Here is a 16,868-nt window from a genome sequence, read left to right as displayed (position 1 = left end):
AATATAGATGAATATATCTGCTGAAATAGACAGTTGTCTCATTTACATGCAGGCGCAGAACGCTCATGCTAGTTGATAGTCGGCTGTAGTTCTCTCGGTGTGTTCAAGTGTAGCTTTTTTGACCCGACGCAGGCGACGCGAGGCGACAACACAGTCGGCTTTCATCAGTGCTAGTTCTTTGGCGGCAGTTTGGTGTGTCCCTACCCTTAGGATGTGTGTTGACCTCAGAGAGCCAAATAAAAACCGTGATCGTGGACTCTTTTCCATTGCCACAGATGGATGAACTATTCTCTGCTCTAAAAGGTTCTACTGTTTTCACTTTCATCGACTTGACTAAAGCTTACTACCAAGTGCCGCTGCATGAGGACAGTCATGACCTCACAGCCTTTATTACTCACGATGGACTGTTCCGTTTTTGTCGTGTTCCTTACCGATTGGCTTCAGCACCCGTTGCATTTCAGAAGATGATGTCAGGACCATGCTCCTGACTGGCTTGTCAGGGGTTGAAAATGACCTGGACGACATTATCATCCACAGACTTGAGATGTCTATGCATGATAAAGCACTTCAAGCGGTCTTGCAACGAATAGAAGCTGCTGGCTTGCAGCTCAATAAAGACAAGTGTTGCTTCTGGCAAACCAGCCTGCTGTTCTTTGGTCATACTGTTTCAGCGGAGGGTCTTCTTCCTGATGAATCACGTGTACAGGCGATGCTCAATGCCCCTGCATCTTCTGAAGCATTTACTTTGCGCTCATTACTTGGATTTATGTCAAGGTACAGACGTTTATTCCTGATTTTGCCATAGTTGTAGCTCCAGTGCTCTTCTCCAGGCAGTGCTGCTGCCACATGGACCATGGTAGAAAGTGGCTGTAAATATAGTCTGGCCAATTCACACTGCTGAATCCTACTGCAGGTTTGCTATAACAGTAACTGACTATTACAGTTAATGGCCTGAGGTATCCTTTATTCATGCTGTCACTTCAGATTCTGTGGTTTTGTTTCTGTCATCAGTTTTCAGCCACCATGGCAATCCATTGAGTAACCTATAGTTACTGATAACAGTGTTCAGTTTATGTCTGCTTTATGTCTGGAAAGAAGTAATATTCATCACCATTGTTCCTCTCTGTATACCCAGCAGCGATTGGTGCTGTAGAGAGGTTCAACCGTGTACACAAACACACTGTCCAAATGGCCATCCAGCAACATCAGCCATGGAAACCTGTGATTACTGACTTCTTGCAGGTGTACTGGGCCACTCCACATGCTGCAACTGGTACTTCACCCTTTCAACTCCTCTATGCCAGGCAAATGCACACAAGGCTGTCTATCTAGCCATCTGCTCCTGTACACTCACCAACTGACATGACTGTTCGCCAAAGGGTTATGCGTGCTGCTCAAACTCTTTGTTTCCAGGAGGGGGATAAAGTGAGGGTACGGAACCCTTTGCATGTTCCTAAGGGACACATAAAGTATACTGATCCTCTCACAGTTGCCAAAAGACTTTGAGTGGGTACATACATTCTTATGGATGGAAAGACATGAAATGCTTTCCATCTCACTGCATTTCCATGCACACCAATAACTCTGGCTAAGAACACTACACACACACTCATACCACTAGACCTAAACGTGATGTTTCGAAAGCTTAGTTGGTTGAATGATTATGTTACTAAAAAAGGAGAAAATGTTGTGTTCATAAGTAGAATTGTGTTGTGGACTACTATTTTAAAAGAGGAAGTCAGAACGGTTTAGGTTATACCTAAAATTATGTAATGTGTGCGAGAGAACAGAAGTGAATGAGTAGGCTAAACATCTTGTGTGCTTCATTGCATAACTTCTGACAGATGCCACAGGTATCTGAACTTTAAGCTGCAGGACAGCTGTATTATGCACACATATGACCACACACTTTTCGCAAAGGAAGAATATTAAATAAATTAAATTATAATGACACTGAAATTTACATGTAATGCAAGTAGTGATATTTCAACAAGAACAGTTATTGTAATGGGATTATAATAATGTAATGGGACTTTGTTTATCTTTATAATCATTTACAATTTAGTGATTTAAACTGTCCTGCTGCATTTAAACTGTAGACAAATGGCTGTTTTGTGGTTTTGATCATGTGAAAAACAATTTAAATATTTTGCATCCAAGGTATAGAATACACTTAACATTTGTATTTATACGTTTCAATTTGACATACAGTGTGCTTTAATTATAATATATTATAATATCTTTCTTTAAATATGTAATGCCGCCTTAGTGGTTATACTCTTGCATGCCACTAATGTCTGAGTGGTTTAGGGCAACCATTTTTGGTTGAAATCATTGTAGTTCCTATAGTCTTGGACTCTGCTAAAGGTTGCTTTTAGCTTCTAAGTGATATTTTTTATAAATATATATATATTTTTTTTTTACACTCAAGTTGAAGATTAAGGATACTGTATATCTAAGATGTTTTATACATATGGCTTCAGATAATTTATGATAAAATTCAGACCAGTTTATGATAAAGTCAGTTCAGGTTGTAAAAAGTCAGCTCGTTTTTAAAAAATATGATATTCTGGAATTAATAATGATATTTGTAAAATATACTTGCTAGCTTGAAAATATATTTTAAAACATTAAAAAAAAAAAAGATTAACATGTGTACACGTTCACATTCAAGGTGCAAGGAAATATATTATTTTTTACCTGGTAACACCACATGATATTATGAGTTATTCAATTAAAACTTTTGTTGTAAATGGCATAAAAGTTTTCAGAATGATATAACCAACATGAATACAAATATTATATTTCTGAGAACATGGCATGCATTTTCAACTAGATTTTAAACGATTTTTCCTTTATGATATTTGTATTATTGTTTTATTTGTCACTGGCCATAAAACATCAACAATTGATGCTGGTATAGCACGGTAGCTGGAATACAATTTAAATCAGATTTGCTTCAGTTATTGTTTGAATTATTTTTATTTTGAATTAACAGATGCCCTTTAGGACACAATAAAAGTGTAAAAGAATATTTATATTGATCTGCCGAAAAACCATGACAAGTGGCATTTAAGACGAAATTAAATTGATCTTATGCAACAGGCTTGGTCATACAGCTAAGACTCGGGGTACATGGCAGATGTTCGTAAGGAACGTTTAGTACTTTACCATGTGGTCTGGTTTATAGACTCACGCTCACAGAGAGGGATGGTGTGCAGACTAACGTCCATCTGGAAATGTGTTTACTGCAGTCTAAACAACTGTAAATTACAACAAACACAGGCTGTAAACTCAATCACAGTTACTTGGTTGCTTACACTTCCTCTTCCATCCCTCTAGCACACACATAAGCGCTCACTACCACATTTCTAGTGTTCAGTGATAATTATAGCAGACTCACCTGTCATCATACCTGTCATTGTGTTTAACTGAGCTAAAATATCACACTACATCAAATTACTAAATACACTTCAGTAAGCTTGCTCTATACCCATCTATTTACTTTGGTCAGTGTTGGGGAGTAACGGAATACATGTAGGCCTACCGGCGTTACGTATTCAGAATACAAATTATAACTGTATTCCGTTACAGTTACAATTTAAATATTTGGTATTTAGAATACAGTTACATTGTTGAAATCAGTGGATTACATGACGATACTTCTCTGTTTCACGAGTTTATTCACTCTCTAAATAAATTAAGGCAACTCAGCATTTCCCAGAAGCCCCAATATGAAAACGAAAAAATGCGCGGTTTGCGTGATCAGTCACAATGGAGTCGGAAGAGGAACAGCGGGAGCTAGAGGTAGAGATGGAGCCGTAACAACAGAGCCAGGGCAAGAATGCGTTTCTATCTTGGAAATTCAAACAGCATTTCACATTAAAGAAAGAGAAGGGAGAACGAAATATAACTGTGCAGTGCAACCTGTGCAGTGCAACCACTGTGCAACCAACCTCCTTTCAGCATCCAAAGACTCCAAATCCAACCTGAAGAAGCATCTTAAAGTAAGTTATTTTCAGGTTTAGTCGTCTGCTGTAGTTTTACTGGTCACCTTGCTATTTTATAGTTGTATCAGGTTGCTACTAGGGCTGTAACGATATGCGATATGAAATCGAAATCGCGACACTCAGATCCACGAACCTGTGTCGCGGTGTGAGAAGGCAGAATCGCGATACCCCTTCCAACTCCCAGAGTTATCCTTCCCGTCCAGATCTAATGCTACCACATCTTTAAATTACTATAAGTATTATTTGAAGTTAACATTATAAAATGCGTAGACCTACACCACAAAATAAATACTTTAAAATTGGGCAATTCCAGCATTATGGACGTGACATTTGCAGTCAAAACTTGAAATAGAAATTCTCAGCAAATGCATTTAATACCAATATATTGAAACGTCTGTTTATATATCCATACTCCCTTAATAAAGGAGTCCAGACATTAGAAAAATATCTGTCTACATGCATTTTCTATTTAATATGAGGGAAATAAACATGCGTGACACAAAAAATCTTTAACTTTTAGGTGGCAAAATATTTTTTAGTAGCCTACTTCTGTGAATTACACTGCTCAAACCAAAAGTAATAAGTACCCACCGGATGAAGAAGGGTTGGCTCTCCACAGAACATAAAATATTAATTTTATTTAAATTTTCATGTTGGCATTTATGAGGAAAAAAACAATGTTACGGACGTGTCAGTTCTCAGTTACGGACATGACCGCTCTGAAAGCGCACTTAAAGACTGCTTTAAAACTTTCACAGAGACCTCAAACAGAAAGCACAAAGCCTTTCTTTAAAGTGAATTTCGTTTTGTATTAATTGTATCTTAATTTTAATAAATGTTTCATCAACCAATTGCCTGGAAGTAAATATAGCAGACTAGATAATCACGACATGGAGGCGCCGGCGTGTGAACTGGAGCTCGTCTCATAAATGAACCGAAACTTAGCGTAAGATTATACTTGCCTCACAGACATGTCTACTTTTAAACAGAACAATTCAAAACGAAAGAAAACAGACTGCTCTCTGCTTATGTAATCTGTATGAAATGCGCATTTCTCTCTGGCGCGTTCACTAGCCTACAGCGAAGATCGCGAGTCAGCATCGTCAACTTCATCTTTGCAGCCAACACTGACAGAAAACACTTGTTTATTAATAAACAATTAAAATATATCCTTGCTATATTTGACATATTCATAGTCATTACTTTTGCCGGTTCTTTGTGACAGCTTTTAGGTGCTTTATTGGAAGCCCCACCCTTAGGCTACATGTTAGGCTACATGAACGCGTCACCACCGCATCACCGCACCGCATTCCGCATTCCTACACTTATAAGATTCCATTTACACCTGGTCACATAAATGTGTTTTTGCGAAACGGATTTAAATCCGATCTTCAGTTCCCGCGCTATATGCAGATTTAATGGAGTGCACGTCACCGAAAGCAACAGATATGAGCTGTATTTTATTGATCACCAGCTAAAATTTCAAATCAAAGACCGCAATAAGAGAGAGCAGTAACAGCCCTGGTAAGATATTTTCGTTTCTTTACTTTTAATGATGATGATTGTGTGTTAAGCGTCTGCGACTTACTTTCACTTTGATTAGCGATAGTTTGCACGTTGGCTTGATGAAGAGATGCTCAGCTGCTCGTCTGCGGTGATGCGTGTTCCAGTAGCGTCGTCATATCTGGCTATAACATTACATACAGCCTATAACACGCTCTCACACGTTTATTTTTTAGCATTTTTGGGAGGAGTATAATTTACATATGTGGTTTCAACAACCAGATGCGTTTACACTTTACACAGTTTCGTCTGGAATGCGGCCCAGACCACCTCCTGAAGTGGTTTGAGCGATCGGATTCAAATCCGTCTCGAATGCGTTTCGGAGGGCATTTACACCTGGGCCCGTATTCATAAAGATTCTAAGAATCCTCTCAGAAAACTCTTAATTTAGCTTAAAAACTTTTACGTAGGAGTCTTAGCTTAAGAGCGATTCGGGACCGATCTGAGAGCAACTCTGAGTAAGGAAAAGACAAAAACTTTTATCTTAGTAAGGAGGCGGGGTTGACCCCGTTGCTATGTATGACACAATCTTTTGAAGACTGTGATTGGTTGGTTGACCAAGAAGGAAAAAAAGTGATTTTAAGTATAGGGTCTATTCTAAGCCTTTACTTTGAAATTACATGCGTAATTTTTTCTATTTGACCGTTCTCTCAGAGTCACACACACACACATTATATATATAAATCCTTTTTTTTTATTTACCATGCTGTTAATTTCCTATAAGGTATTTGCTTGGCTTAGAAATTACAATTACAATTACACTCTTTCCAATTACACTGATTAATGGCATGTCTATTTAAGTGGTGTTTTGAATGTTGGTTTTAATGTATCAAACATGGAATTTTCCCAGTTGCCAAATATCGTAATGTAGTGATTACTTTCATTTCTGGCGCTATGGCATTTCTGCGATGTGTTGGAGATATTAGCGTGTCTCTAATAAGATCAGTCACAAACATGATCCCTGCACGATCTAATATATAGCTTCTTATTAACTCACTGTCATCCATTGTCTGCAACACATTTCTTCTCCTTCTTCGTCTTTCTGTCATTTTCTCCTCTGCTAAAGAAACTCTTAAGCCTCTTAAAAGTCCTCGTCCGTGCTCCTAACAATTTTGACCTTAAGACCTCTTTTAAGGGTTAAGATGCTTTCTGAATTACTTTTTTCTTTACTAGGATTTTTTCTTCAATTTTAAGAGTAAACGCCCACATTTCTAAGAATTTTCTTAGAATTTTGTCACTAGGAGCTACTCTTTGCATTAAGATTCTTTATGAATACGGGCCCTGGTCTTTTCACGATCGGATAGCTATCCGATCTGAGAAAACGCATGAAGTGGCCAGGTGTAAACAGCCCCTAAAATGCAATTCAATGTGGAAGTAATCCAAGTATTTAGTATCACGGAATACGTTACAAATTACATTTTGGGGCATGTATTCTGTAACAAAATACGTTTTGAAAGTATCCTTCCCAACACTGACTTTGGTACCTCACATTACTTAATATCTCTCAGACTGCTTTGTGATACTTCACCTGACCTGCAGAAGATAGCACAGATTTGTGTCATATTTTTACTCTTTCAGATGGAGTTTTACACAGATACTTTCTGACTGATAACAAATTTAGTTGTTTCCACATTTGTTTCTGGTGTTGTCCTGTTGGTATTTTCCATCTTCTTTGAATAGTTCACATGTGCATGGGCAGATTAAACACACAAGGCTATACGATTGAGAGTGTATAATGGTTTATTTTTGGCAAGAGGTTGCAGCAAGGATGAAGTAAAGGCTGGATTTAACCACAACAGTTTTTTAACCGATTTGAATGAACACAAAATCAAAATAACACTCTCAGAATGCAGCAAACAGAACAACCAACAGGGTCAGGGTTTGAAATTAACTTTTTCACTCACCACTACTACATTTTTTAGTTACCGGCCATTCAGAACTTCTACTAGCCAAAAATAATAACATTATTAAATAAATCAGATTAACTACGTCACAGCTTTATACATATATATATATATATATATATATATTATAAAATTTGGATTTCATGCATTCATTTCTTATTAAAAAAAAATCCTGTCATCCAGCCATCTCCTCCCTTCCTCTTTCATCCTCATCACCAAAAATGTATTTTAGGTGGACAGATCAATAGCCTACAGTACAAAGAACATAAAAAAAAGTAGGATGTTGGAAAATAGCAATGTCTTTTATGTTAACCAAATCTTCGCTATTGCTTCAATGCAAAGGAACAAATGTAGTTATTTGTTGCCTAGTGACGTATGTTCAAGCAAGTCAGATATGCGCAGATTATGTGCAATACGCAGTATTTAATATATCATGATGATTTATGAGTTGAGTATTTGCGCTAAATCTGCGCAGATTTGGCTTACATGAATTGGCTAATGATTTGAAAGCATTACCTGCCACAGTTGATTTTTGCCCGCATTTCGTGGGTTGGCGGGTGTTAATTTCAAACCCTGTACGGACAAGATTGGACGAAGGACACTTCAAAGTCAGGGCTATATATACAAACGTAGAGCAATGAAAGGAAACGAGAAACAGGTTCAGTGCATTAATCAACAAACAATGAATAACCATGGTAACAAATACTAACACAGAAAAAAGAACAGGGGCCTATCATGAAGCCCCTTTAGGTGGCTAGCCAGGTATGTTTCAGTTTAGTTTACGCCAACCCTTGGTTTTAAGCACCATGAAAGTGGTTTGGCATTTAGCAGTGTTCATCACCATGGTAACTTACACTCCCTGGCTAACCTGGTCCGGGGCAGGTTATGTTCCAGGTAAGGGATCTTAAACCAAAATCGAACCAATCAGCTGTGATCAAAGTGTCACATGATTGATGCAATAAAGTCACTCCCCCTGTTTCTACTCTAAATTAAAGGTCACTACATAGCAAATGATTTTTAAAGTCTGGCTTTTAACTGCTTATTTATAATAATAATAATAATTTTGTATCATTTATATATTATTTATGTAATTATTATACCCTCAATCCATTACAAATGTACAATTTTAGTTTATCAATAATTATTAATCACTTAGTTTAAATTAATATAAATATATAAAGGTAATATAAATAAGCTTTAGAATCAATAGATTCTAGCATCGCCTGTTTCACCTTGGGGGGTCGTCGTGCCGATGCCTTCGATGTTGTGCAGTTCCATCTACACTCTGTCTGCGCCCAGGGCTCCTTCCTCATCGACAACGTCTTCAACATCCATCCCCATGGTGACTTTGGACTCGGAAACACATTAGGGTTGTTCGACTTCATACAGCACTGTGCAGACTGATCGGCGGCTGACTTGAAGCAGTGCATGCTGGTTAGAAATTTTGTCCGACTTGAGACAGCGCCGACGCCACGTGACTTTGACGTATGCCATCAAAGTACCGCGAGAGCGATTCGAGAGCAGCCAGAGTACTCAGCCAGCGCAGTTTCTCCAGAGCGGTTGCACGAGCTCTGATGGCGACACAGCTGTTTCACGATTGGCCGGATTCACTGCATGACAACGATCACGTGTGTTTATTCACACCTTCAGTTCCACTAATGCTCACAAATCTGTTTTTTATAACACTAAAATCTCTTTTCATATAGTCGCAATGTTATATTGTGTCATGTGATATTGTGCTATATTGTGTCAAACTGATTAAAAAACGTAGACCCAACTTCATTGATATAGGCTTACGTTGAACTTTATTCTTGTACAAAAAGACGCTGTATTAAGCAGAATGAGAATGTCTCTGAAACATCTGTGTATTTGACAAATATTACATTTATTTCACTTCAGTTGTGGTAAAGTATGCAAACACCACGTGAGCAGAAAGTGTCTGACTTTACGTCTCCGTTTTTACATTTGCATTTACATGTATGCATTTGGCAGAACATGCACATGTATGCAATGGTCAAAACATATTTTTAGAGAAGTGTGTGTGTGTGTGTGTGTGTGTGTGTGTGTGTGTGTGCGTGTGTGTGCGCGCGTTTAAGCTTCACAGGAGCTGCAGTTGACCCTTGACCTCTCCCTACCCTGCAGGTGCATACTGAGAAGGTGATTGAGGTCATTCCTCTGCGACCATCTTTTGCTTCTGTCTCCCAGGCAAAACTCTCCACCTCTCTCTGGTTTTGGTTATGTTGTTGTTAACTGGAATCTGGATTCAGATCTGTAGATATTCATCTGTAATCTCCTTAAGCAGCTTTGATTGTTTCAGATGGTTTCAAAACTTTCCCTGCCATTACTAAACAGCTAACCATTCATTTACTTCATTCACAAGCAAAACAGAGTGTGTGCGACTGAGAAACAGATGCTGCCTCACTTGTTAGCTCTCTGTGCGTCACTTGCGCATCGGCTACCGTCTTTAGACTGCTCGGGATACTGTAGCTGTTCATGTCCCTTGAGCGTCAGTGCCGTAGAAGGCAGACGGCTCGGGCTCATGCGACCAGCGGGGTGGATCGAGGGGTGGAGCCGCCCCCGGTGTATATAGAGCAATTCCATGTTAGTCTGAGAGAGAGAGAATCCCCTGTCCGAGAGCCGCACGTCACCTAAAACAACTTTAATCCGAGCGTGAGAACGAAGGAAATCAAAACACAGGAGTTCATTCACTGCACTGGTGCATGCATGGAAATTATTTGATTCACTATTATATTATTTGATGCCTATTTAGACTGCAACTTCATGATTTCAAAGTCGGGATTCTTTTAAAAACACTGTAACCTATTCCTACCTGTTTGATAATGTTAAATGATTCTTAAAGTCCTATTGACCAAGATGGCTCAGTGCAGTAAACTTGAAGGGCGGGTTTTACGGTCTCCTTGCTAGACTCGGTACCCGTGTTGGATCGAGAAATTGTGTGTGACTCCGTTACCGAGTATTATCGGTGTGCGGGGCTTATTTCCACACTACAGGCGCCGCCTTTGCTCTGAACACACACACACACACGCGCGCGCTCGCGCCATCAGGTGCCAGAGACACAGACTTCCGATTGAGTATTCGAGTAAAGGCAGATCAGAGAAGATCATCCAGGACTTTACCCGGCACCGAGTTGGATATATAATGCAGATTTGTCCCTGTGTGACAAGATGATGGATGCATGAGGGCGCGCGAGATCAATACACCTAATTAATCAATACCCTCTAAGCGCACGTGAAGACCAGCTCCGCTGGATGTGTATGACCGCATCTCTATCACCAGGTGGCTTTTCAAGTGCGTGTTTCCAAGCGCGTGTCTGGCGTTATTGTGCGCATAAGGTGTTTTTGGAGCCACAAAACAAACGCAGAGCGACAATGCGCGTGCGGGATTAGTTTAAACTTTGGTTTGCGGCGGAATCGTCAGGATCTAGACTCTAAACTCGCGTCCCTGTACAGAAGAGACTACGTAGACCCCAGATGGGAGCTGATTTGGATTGAATTGCTATTTATTTCCCTTTGTAAAGAAGAAGGGAAAAACATTCCAGTCGGAGGAGATTACAAGTGCTTTTTTTTCTCTCTCAAAGATCATTTGTTGTGACTCCTCTCCTTTTTGGATTTAAAACTCCTGCGCCTGCTTTGGTGCAACTATTTTGCACCAGGAATTCGTGTGTTTTATCGGAACTTGGGGAAACAGCAGTGATGTTTGTCCTGGAAGCAGTGGTGCTCTGTGCATTGCTCGGCGGGGCTGGGGCTCAGCCGTGCCCGTCTCAGTGCTCCTGCAGCGGGACAGCGGTGGACTGCCACGGGCAGAGTCTGCGGAGCGTGCCGCGGAACATTCCCCGCAACGCAGAGCGACTGTGAGTGCGCCGAAACACGCTATACACAATTTCAATGACCAGTACTTTACTATAGTAATAACAGTTTACATTTATTATAAATTTGGTCCACAAAATGATTAAAACGATTTATAATTATTATCTCTTGTAAATTAATTCAACATGCATACAGCACTAATGCACGACCAAATATCATTAATATAGAGGCTACTATTTGTTAATAATACGTAATATATTTTTATTTATTCGTGTCTGTCACACATTAAATTGTACTGTTGTTAATTATTATAATAATCCAAACAAATTATATATTAAAATTAGTCTATTACTTACATACTTTTTGAGTCATCAGAACAAAACCAGAGTGTCCTTTTCTATTCAACTCACGCATGTCTCTATCTGTCATTGACTGTCTTTCTGAAGTGGGATCCATTAATTAAACTGGCATGAAGTTTAAACACAACCTGCTCTGCTTTGAGACTGCAAGAGCAGTTGAACCACCAAAAGATTCAGTTAAAATCCTGACTTTTACTTAATAATTAGAATTTCAATCATTCCTGTCTTATGCATTCTTTTTCTCTGTTTAAAACTACATATGCATTTAGTTGGCTGGGTAATACCTGTCATATAGAAAAGTAGATTTGAAAGGCTACGTGACACCAACGTTAATTGGTCAGGATTGCTGAACCCAAGACCAGAAGACTAAGAACTCATCCACAGTCTAGCACATATTTCACCAATGATAAAACACATCAAATGATGGCGTATAATGATGATGCAGACAATTTAAGCTATCCAGCATGCTGCTGAACATGTGAAATTCATTGTAGCCAAGGCCAGTGTAATGAAATGACCAGAAAAAAAAATGTTCATAGCATCATTTACCACTTAATGGCCTAAATTAGACTTCCTAATTAGGCCTCCGTACTTAAGTCATTATTCACAGTTTTACACCCTCTCTTCTTTCCACAGTGACCTGAATGCAAACAATCTGACTAAAATCACTAAAGCAGATTTCGCGGGACTGAGGCACCTCAGAGTTCTGTAAGTATTGAAGAACTAGTTTTTAGTATCCTTGGTTTTGTTTAAAAATCATGTTGAAAAAGTGTATTTTGCATGCATAATGTAGATTTTATCTCCCAAAAACAAAACAAAAACAACAACTAACAAATAAAGGTGTACGTAAAGTTTTTTTTTAAATGCCACTGTCTTAATAATAATGTAAATTAAACTTAAAATTAAATGTATATTTTAGATTTACACCCATTATTTACAGTAGTAAACACATTGGTCCACAATGGTCCCATTATTAGATTAATGCCAGTGAGCGCATCATTATGCCAAATGCCTTGACTTGTCACAAAACACATTGTTCTGGATTCCGTTGGTGGTTAAACACCTGTAGTATACGCACCCATAGAGAGAACAAGTTTGAACGGTGAAGCTTAACGAGGCAGTGAGCCCATGATTGTCAAAAACACAAAGACAGCATTTATTCTGAAAAATGATTGCGTTATTGGAATGCGAAGTGTCTGTCTATATCTTTCTTTCTATCTTCCTCTCTGTCTCTGTGTGAGGTTGTGACAGAGCAGGAGAATTTGTGAATGTAAATGTGAGTGAGATGGAATGTGTGGGTGTGAATGTGTGTGTTAGAGAGAGACATATAGAGAGCTCATGTAAGAACAGGTTTGCCCTCCCACTTGGAGGGTAGTATTTCAGCTGAAGACTTTCTCTCTGTGTCTTTCTTTCCTGTCCCTCATAGACACATTCTTTTTTCTTTTCTTTTTTTGAACTCTATCTCTTCCCCTCTCTCTAACTCTTAATTTTCATTGGTCTTTTGCTGGTACATAAGACTGAAATTACCTTTATTATCAAACCTCATAAAACACTGTCAAAACATATTCTGATTTATTGATGTAGAGTGTTTTACTTCAGATTTATGACAGAAATACTTAAACTTAACATCAACTTATGTTAACCGACACTTCAAGACACGTAGACGTAAAACCCTTTTACTTTCACCATGTCTCACACGTTCAGTCAAACATAAAATTGTGACTTGAGCTGTGATTTTTCATGTAAGGTCAATGCAGCTATGTTGGATTTACATCACGGAAGGGTTAAATAATGCATCAGTAAACCTTTGAATGATGTTTTAAATTCCCATACTGCAAAGGTGTACATATGAAAGTTCACCTGGGTATCTGTGTTGTTGTAATGTACTTTAAAAAGGCAAATTGCAGTAACTGCGCCAAAGCTAGAACTGAGAAAAAAATTGCAGTGTTGTTTGATTGAATGATTTGATATGAATCTTCACACTATTTTTTTCTAAATCTGAGCGTATTTTAGCCAAACCTGTCTGTCACTGGACAGATCATTGTCTAAGCCGATTTCAGCCAATTTACTCATTTTTGACAGGCGTTTTGCTTTTGTAGGCCAGCATAGCTGAAGGAAATGGTGCCGTTATGTTGTTTTTCAAATCATAGTCTAAGTATAGATGTTGTATTTAGACTGGGGTTGAAAGCTCTTATTTACGGTGGTTTTGTAATGAGAGAGGTGGGTCTCAGATTGTGAGATATACTGTTAAATGGTGTTTGTGAAAACTATTTGTGGACATTGAAATGTAAAGTGCTCTCTATAAAAGTGCCAAGTATGCACAGACATAACTGTTTTAATCATTGAAATTCATGCAATGAGTGACTTATCTTTATTTCGGTCTCTCTCTTTCTTTTCCTTTCTTAGGCAGCTAATGGAGAACAAGATCAGTTCTATTGAGAGAGGGGCATTTCAGGAGCTGAAAGAGCTGGAAAGACTGTGAGTGACTAACATACATACACACACACACACACACACACACACACACACACACACACACACAAGATATGCTGCACTGGCCGGCAGGGCTAAAAGTCAGCTGTGTATTTTTGAGTTAACATTAAAAGTATGACCTACTGAGTACAATTTACTTATAAAATGGCATTACACAATCAAGTATGTGTTTTCGTACATTAATGGTGGATATTGTATGTTGTGGGCATGTGTGTGTGTTCGCGCATTGTGGTCAGGATTTGATGGAGCAACATTTTTGTCTGACAGCCAACCTAGCCTCAGGGGAACACACACATGCGCAACTAACTCTGGCACACACAGCCCTTTAAGAGAATGACACTGGAAGCTGGAATGGAAACGGGAATTACGCTCTTAAGGAACCCCCCCCATCCCATCCCATCTTTTCTTTCAAGCTTTTACCCCCCAGCTATTCTCCATTTTCAAATTCATTCTGATGGCCTTTATCTTTGTCACAGACTCAGACAAAAATCTAAGTTTTGTCAGTTTCTCAAAGTGGTGCACTTGGTGTACTGCAGATCTCCCTTATTATTATATGAACCAGTATGACAAATTAATAATGAAGAGACGTGGAATAGAATTAGCGTTTTCGTGCCATGGGTTCCCTCAGGAAATTCTAATGTTTTTTTTTGTTTTTTTGTTTTTTTTTAACCAAGCAGATTTCTTTTGATAAATACAATAATGTGGTTAACAGGTTGCTATGGCTGTCCGTTTTGTACGGAACTGACCTTAAGCATTTCATTCCTGAACTAAATCTTCAATTTTGTTTTGTTGGTATAGCTTAATGTATTTAGGTTGGTTCAGTGATGTTAAAATATTCTTTAACTGAATAAATTCAATGTATGAATTTAGATTTTTCAACATGCAAATGTTTAGGTTAAAATTTCTTTCAGTGTAGCAACTTGTTAGCAACTTGTGCTTTTAAAACACACAATGGTTTTGAAATTCATTTTTTGAGGTATAACTGTGTATAAACTATGTTGTATAAAAAAATTCTTGGACCCACTTTATATGAAGTTCCGTTAATTACTATGTACTAACATTTCAATTAATCATTTGATACAATGTACTTGATACATGTGTGCATACATGTTTTACTTTGTACTTATATTTTAAGAAATACCTGCATGTAATTACATCTGTAATTACATTGTTGACTCTACTCTTTAAATCATCCTTAAACCTAACCATACCACAAACCTGTCTCTAACCATAACCATATCCCACTATCCCATGTAGCAGCAAAAATGTTTTGCAATACAACATGAACACAATAAGTACACAGTGCCTAACATTTTTTTATGCAAGTAGATAATAGTTAAAGACACTTAATATAAAGTGGGATCATATTATCTTAAAATAATGTTCACTACTGATCTTTACTCAGTATCTGCACACTGCACTGCAATTATTTTACTCATAAATTCTAAAAACCCATTTGAAGTTCCCAACTGAACCCAGGGCGAATTAGCAATTAATAATGGATTGCAATTAATAAAGATTATTGTGCAGTAAAGTAATGCATAATACAATGAATGAAGGCCATGCGGATCTTAAATTCCCCACCAAATCACATTTCTCTCCTGAGAGGAGCTTAAAAACTAATCTATGCTATTGTATGATCATGATTGCTGTCTAGATTCTGATTTTAGAGATCAGTATTTAATTTAAGATGATTGACTGTCAATTACTGTACCTTCTCTTAATGGTGACTGGCAGATGTTCAGTTTACATGCACAATCACATTAGAGCTGACATTTAGAGCTGTGCTGCGTGAGGCTCAGTCAATCACCAGCCCAATGCTATCCTAGTTTTCTGCTAGTCATTACCTTTTAATTTGGTGGGGAAATGTTTAATGACTGCAACCAACCCAGCTGAACCACAAAAGGGTTATGCCAACTAGGCTCTGTGAGAGACATATAATTCTCTCACAAGAATGATAACTTCAGTTTTATAAAGGGTTTGTGTTAGCTGCGTGTGGTTTTGAATGCTAACTAGAGAAAGGGTCAATGGCATTAACAGAGAATGTGGCTTTGTGCGGTAACATATAGCTCATAAAGCTGAGTACAGCTAACTGGTAATAGCTTGTAATAATAGCAAACTTTCTTTCGCCATAAATTGTGCAGTGTTGGCATAACTGAAGGGTTAGGCGGGCGAATGGTGGCGATGAATAGCTCTTTATAGTGATAAGTGTAGGGATAGAGGAGCTAGCGGTAGTGTTGAATAGCACAGCTAAAGTCAGTGTGTAAGATCAGTCCAACTGTGCCGGTACAAAAGCAGGAGTCTAATGCTGGAGGGTGACTGCATAGCTGAGAGGATTAGAACGCACAGGCATTATAATGCCCTTACCAAAGGCCCTTCATAAATATGTGTGTGAGAGTGTGTGTGTGTGTGTGTGTATGCGTATTGGGGATGCATATAGGTATTGGGTGTGACGACCTCCTGTAGGGAGGAAAAGTGGAGACTCTGTTCCACGTATGACCCCCCCCCCCCCCCCAACCCTTGACACACACACATACGCACAAACACCCTTCGTCACGGCTTGCTAGTCATGAGCAATGCAGTCAGGTAAAGTAAGCCTATGGAGAAGGACTTGAGCAAACGAGCAAGATCCTTTTTTCCTGCTTGTTTCTGCAGTTCCTTTTCCTCCAGCCTTTATTTATTTATTTTTATTTACAATCACACACAGTTTTG

The 16,868-nt window shown here is 38.6% G+C and overlaps 1 protein-coding gene across 13 annotated transcripts in view; it reads left to right on the top strand.

The window, feature by feature from the left end:
* The first annotated feature begins 10,088 nt into the window (after positions 1 to 10,088).
* The window catches only part of slit2 (slit homolog 2), a 76,043-nt gene continuing 69,263 nt past the window's right edge, over positions 10,089 to 16,868 (top strand). For 6 of the 13 annotated variants that reach the window (XM_084104331.1, XM_084104325.1, XM_084104321.1 and 3 more), the window contains exons 1-3: positions 10,557 to 11,348; positions 12,300 to 12,371; positions 14,070 to 14,141. In XM_084104331.1, the coding sequence (XP_083960457.1) occupies positions 11,191 to 11,348; positions 12,300 to 12,371; positions 14,070 to 14,141 (302 nt within the window). In that variant the 5' untranslated portion in view covers positions 10,557 to 11,190. Of the gene's footprint in view, positions 11,349 to 12,299; positions 12,372 to 14,069; positions 14,142 to 16,868 lie in introns of all 13 variants that reach the window. The other 7 variants (XM_084104324.1, XM_084104328.1, XM_084104330.1 and 4 more) reach the window with 4 other exon arrangements.

Source organism: Abramis brama, assembly GCF_963993115.1.
Source record: "Abramis brama genome assembly, chromosome: 2".
NCBI classification, from domain to species: domain Eukaryota; kingdom Metazoa; phylum Chordata; class Actinopteri; order Cypriniformes; family Leuciscidae; genus Abramis; species Abramis brama.
This window is presented reverse-complemented; position numbering and strand designations above follow the sequence as displayed.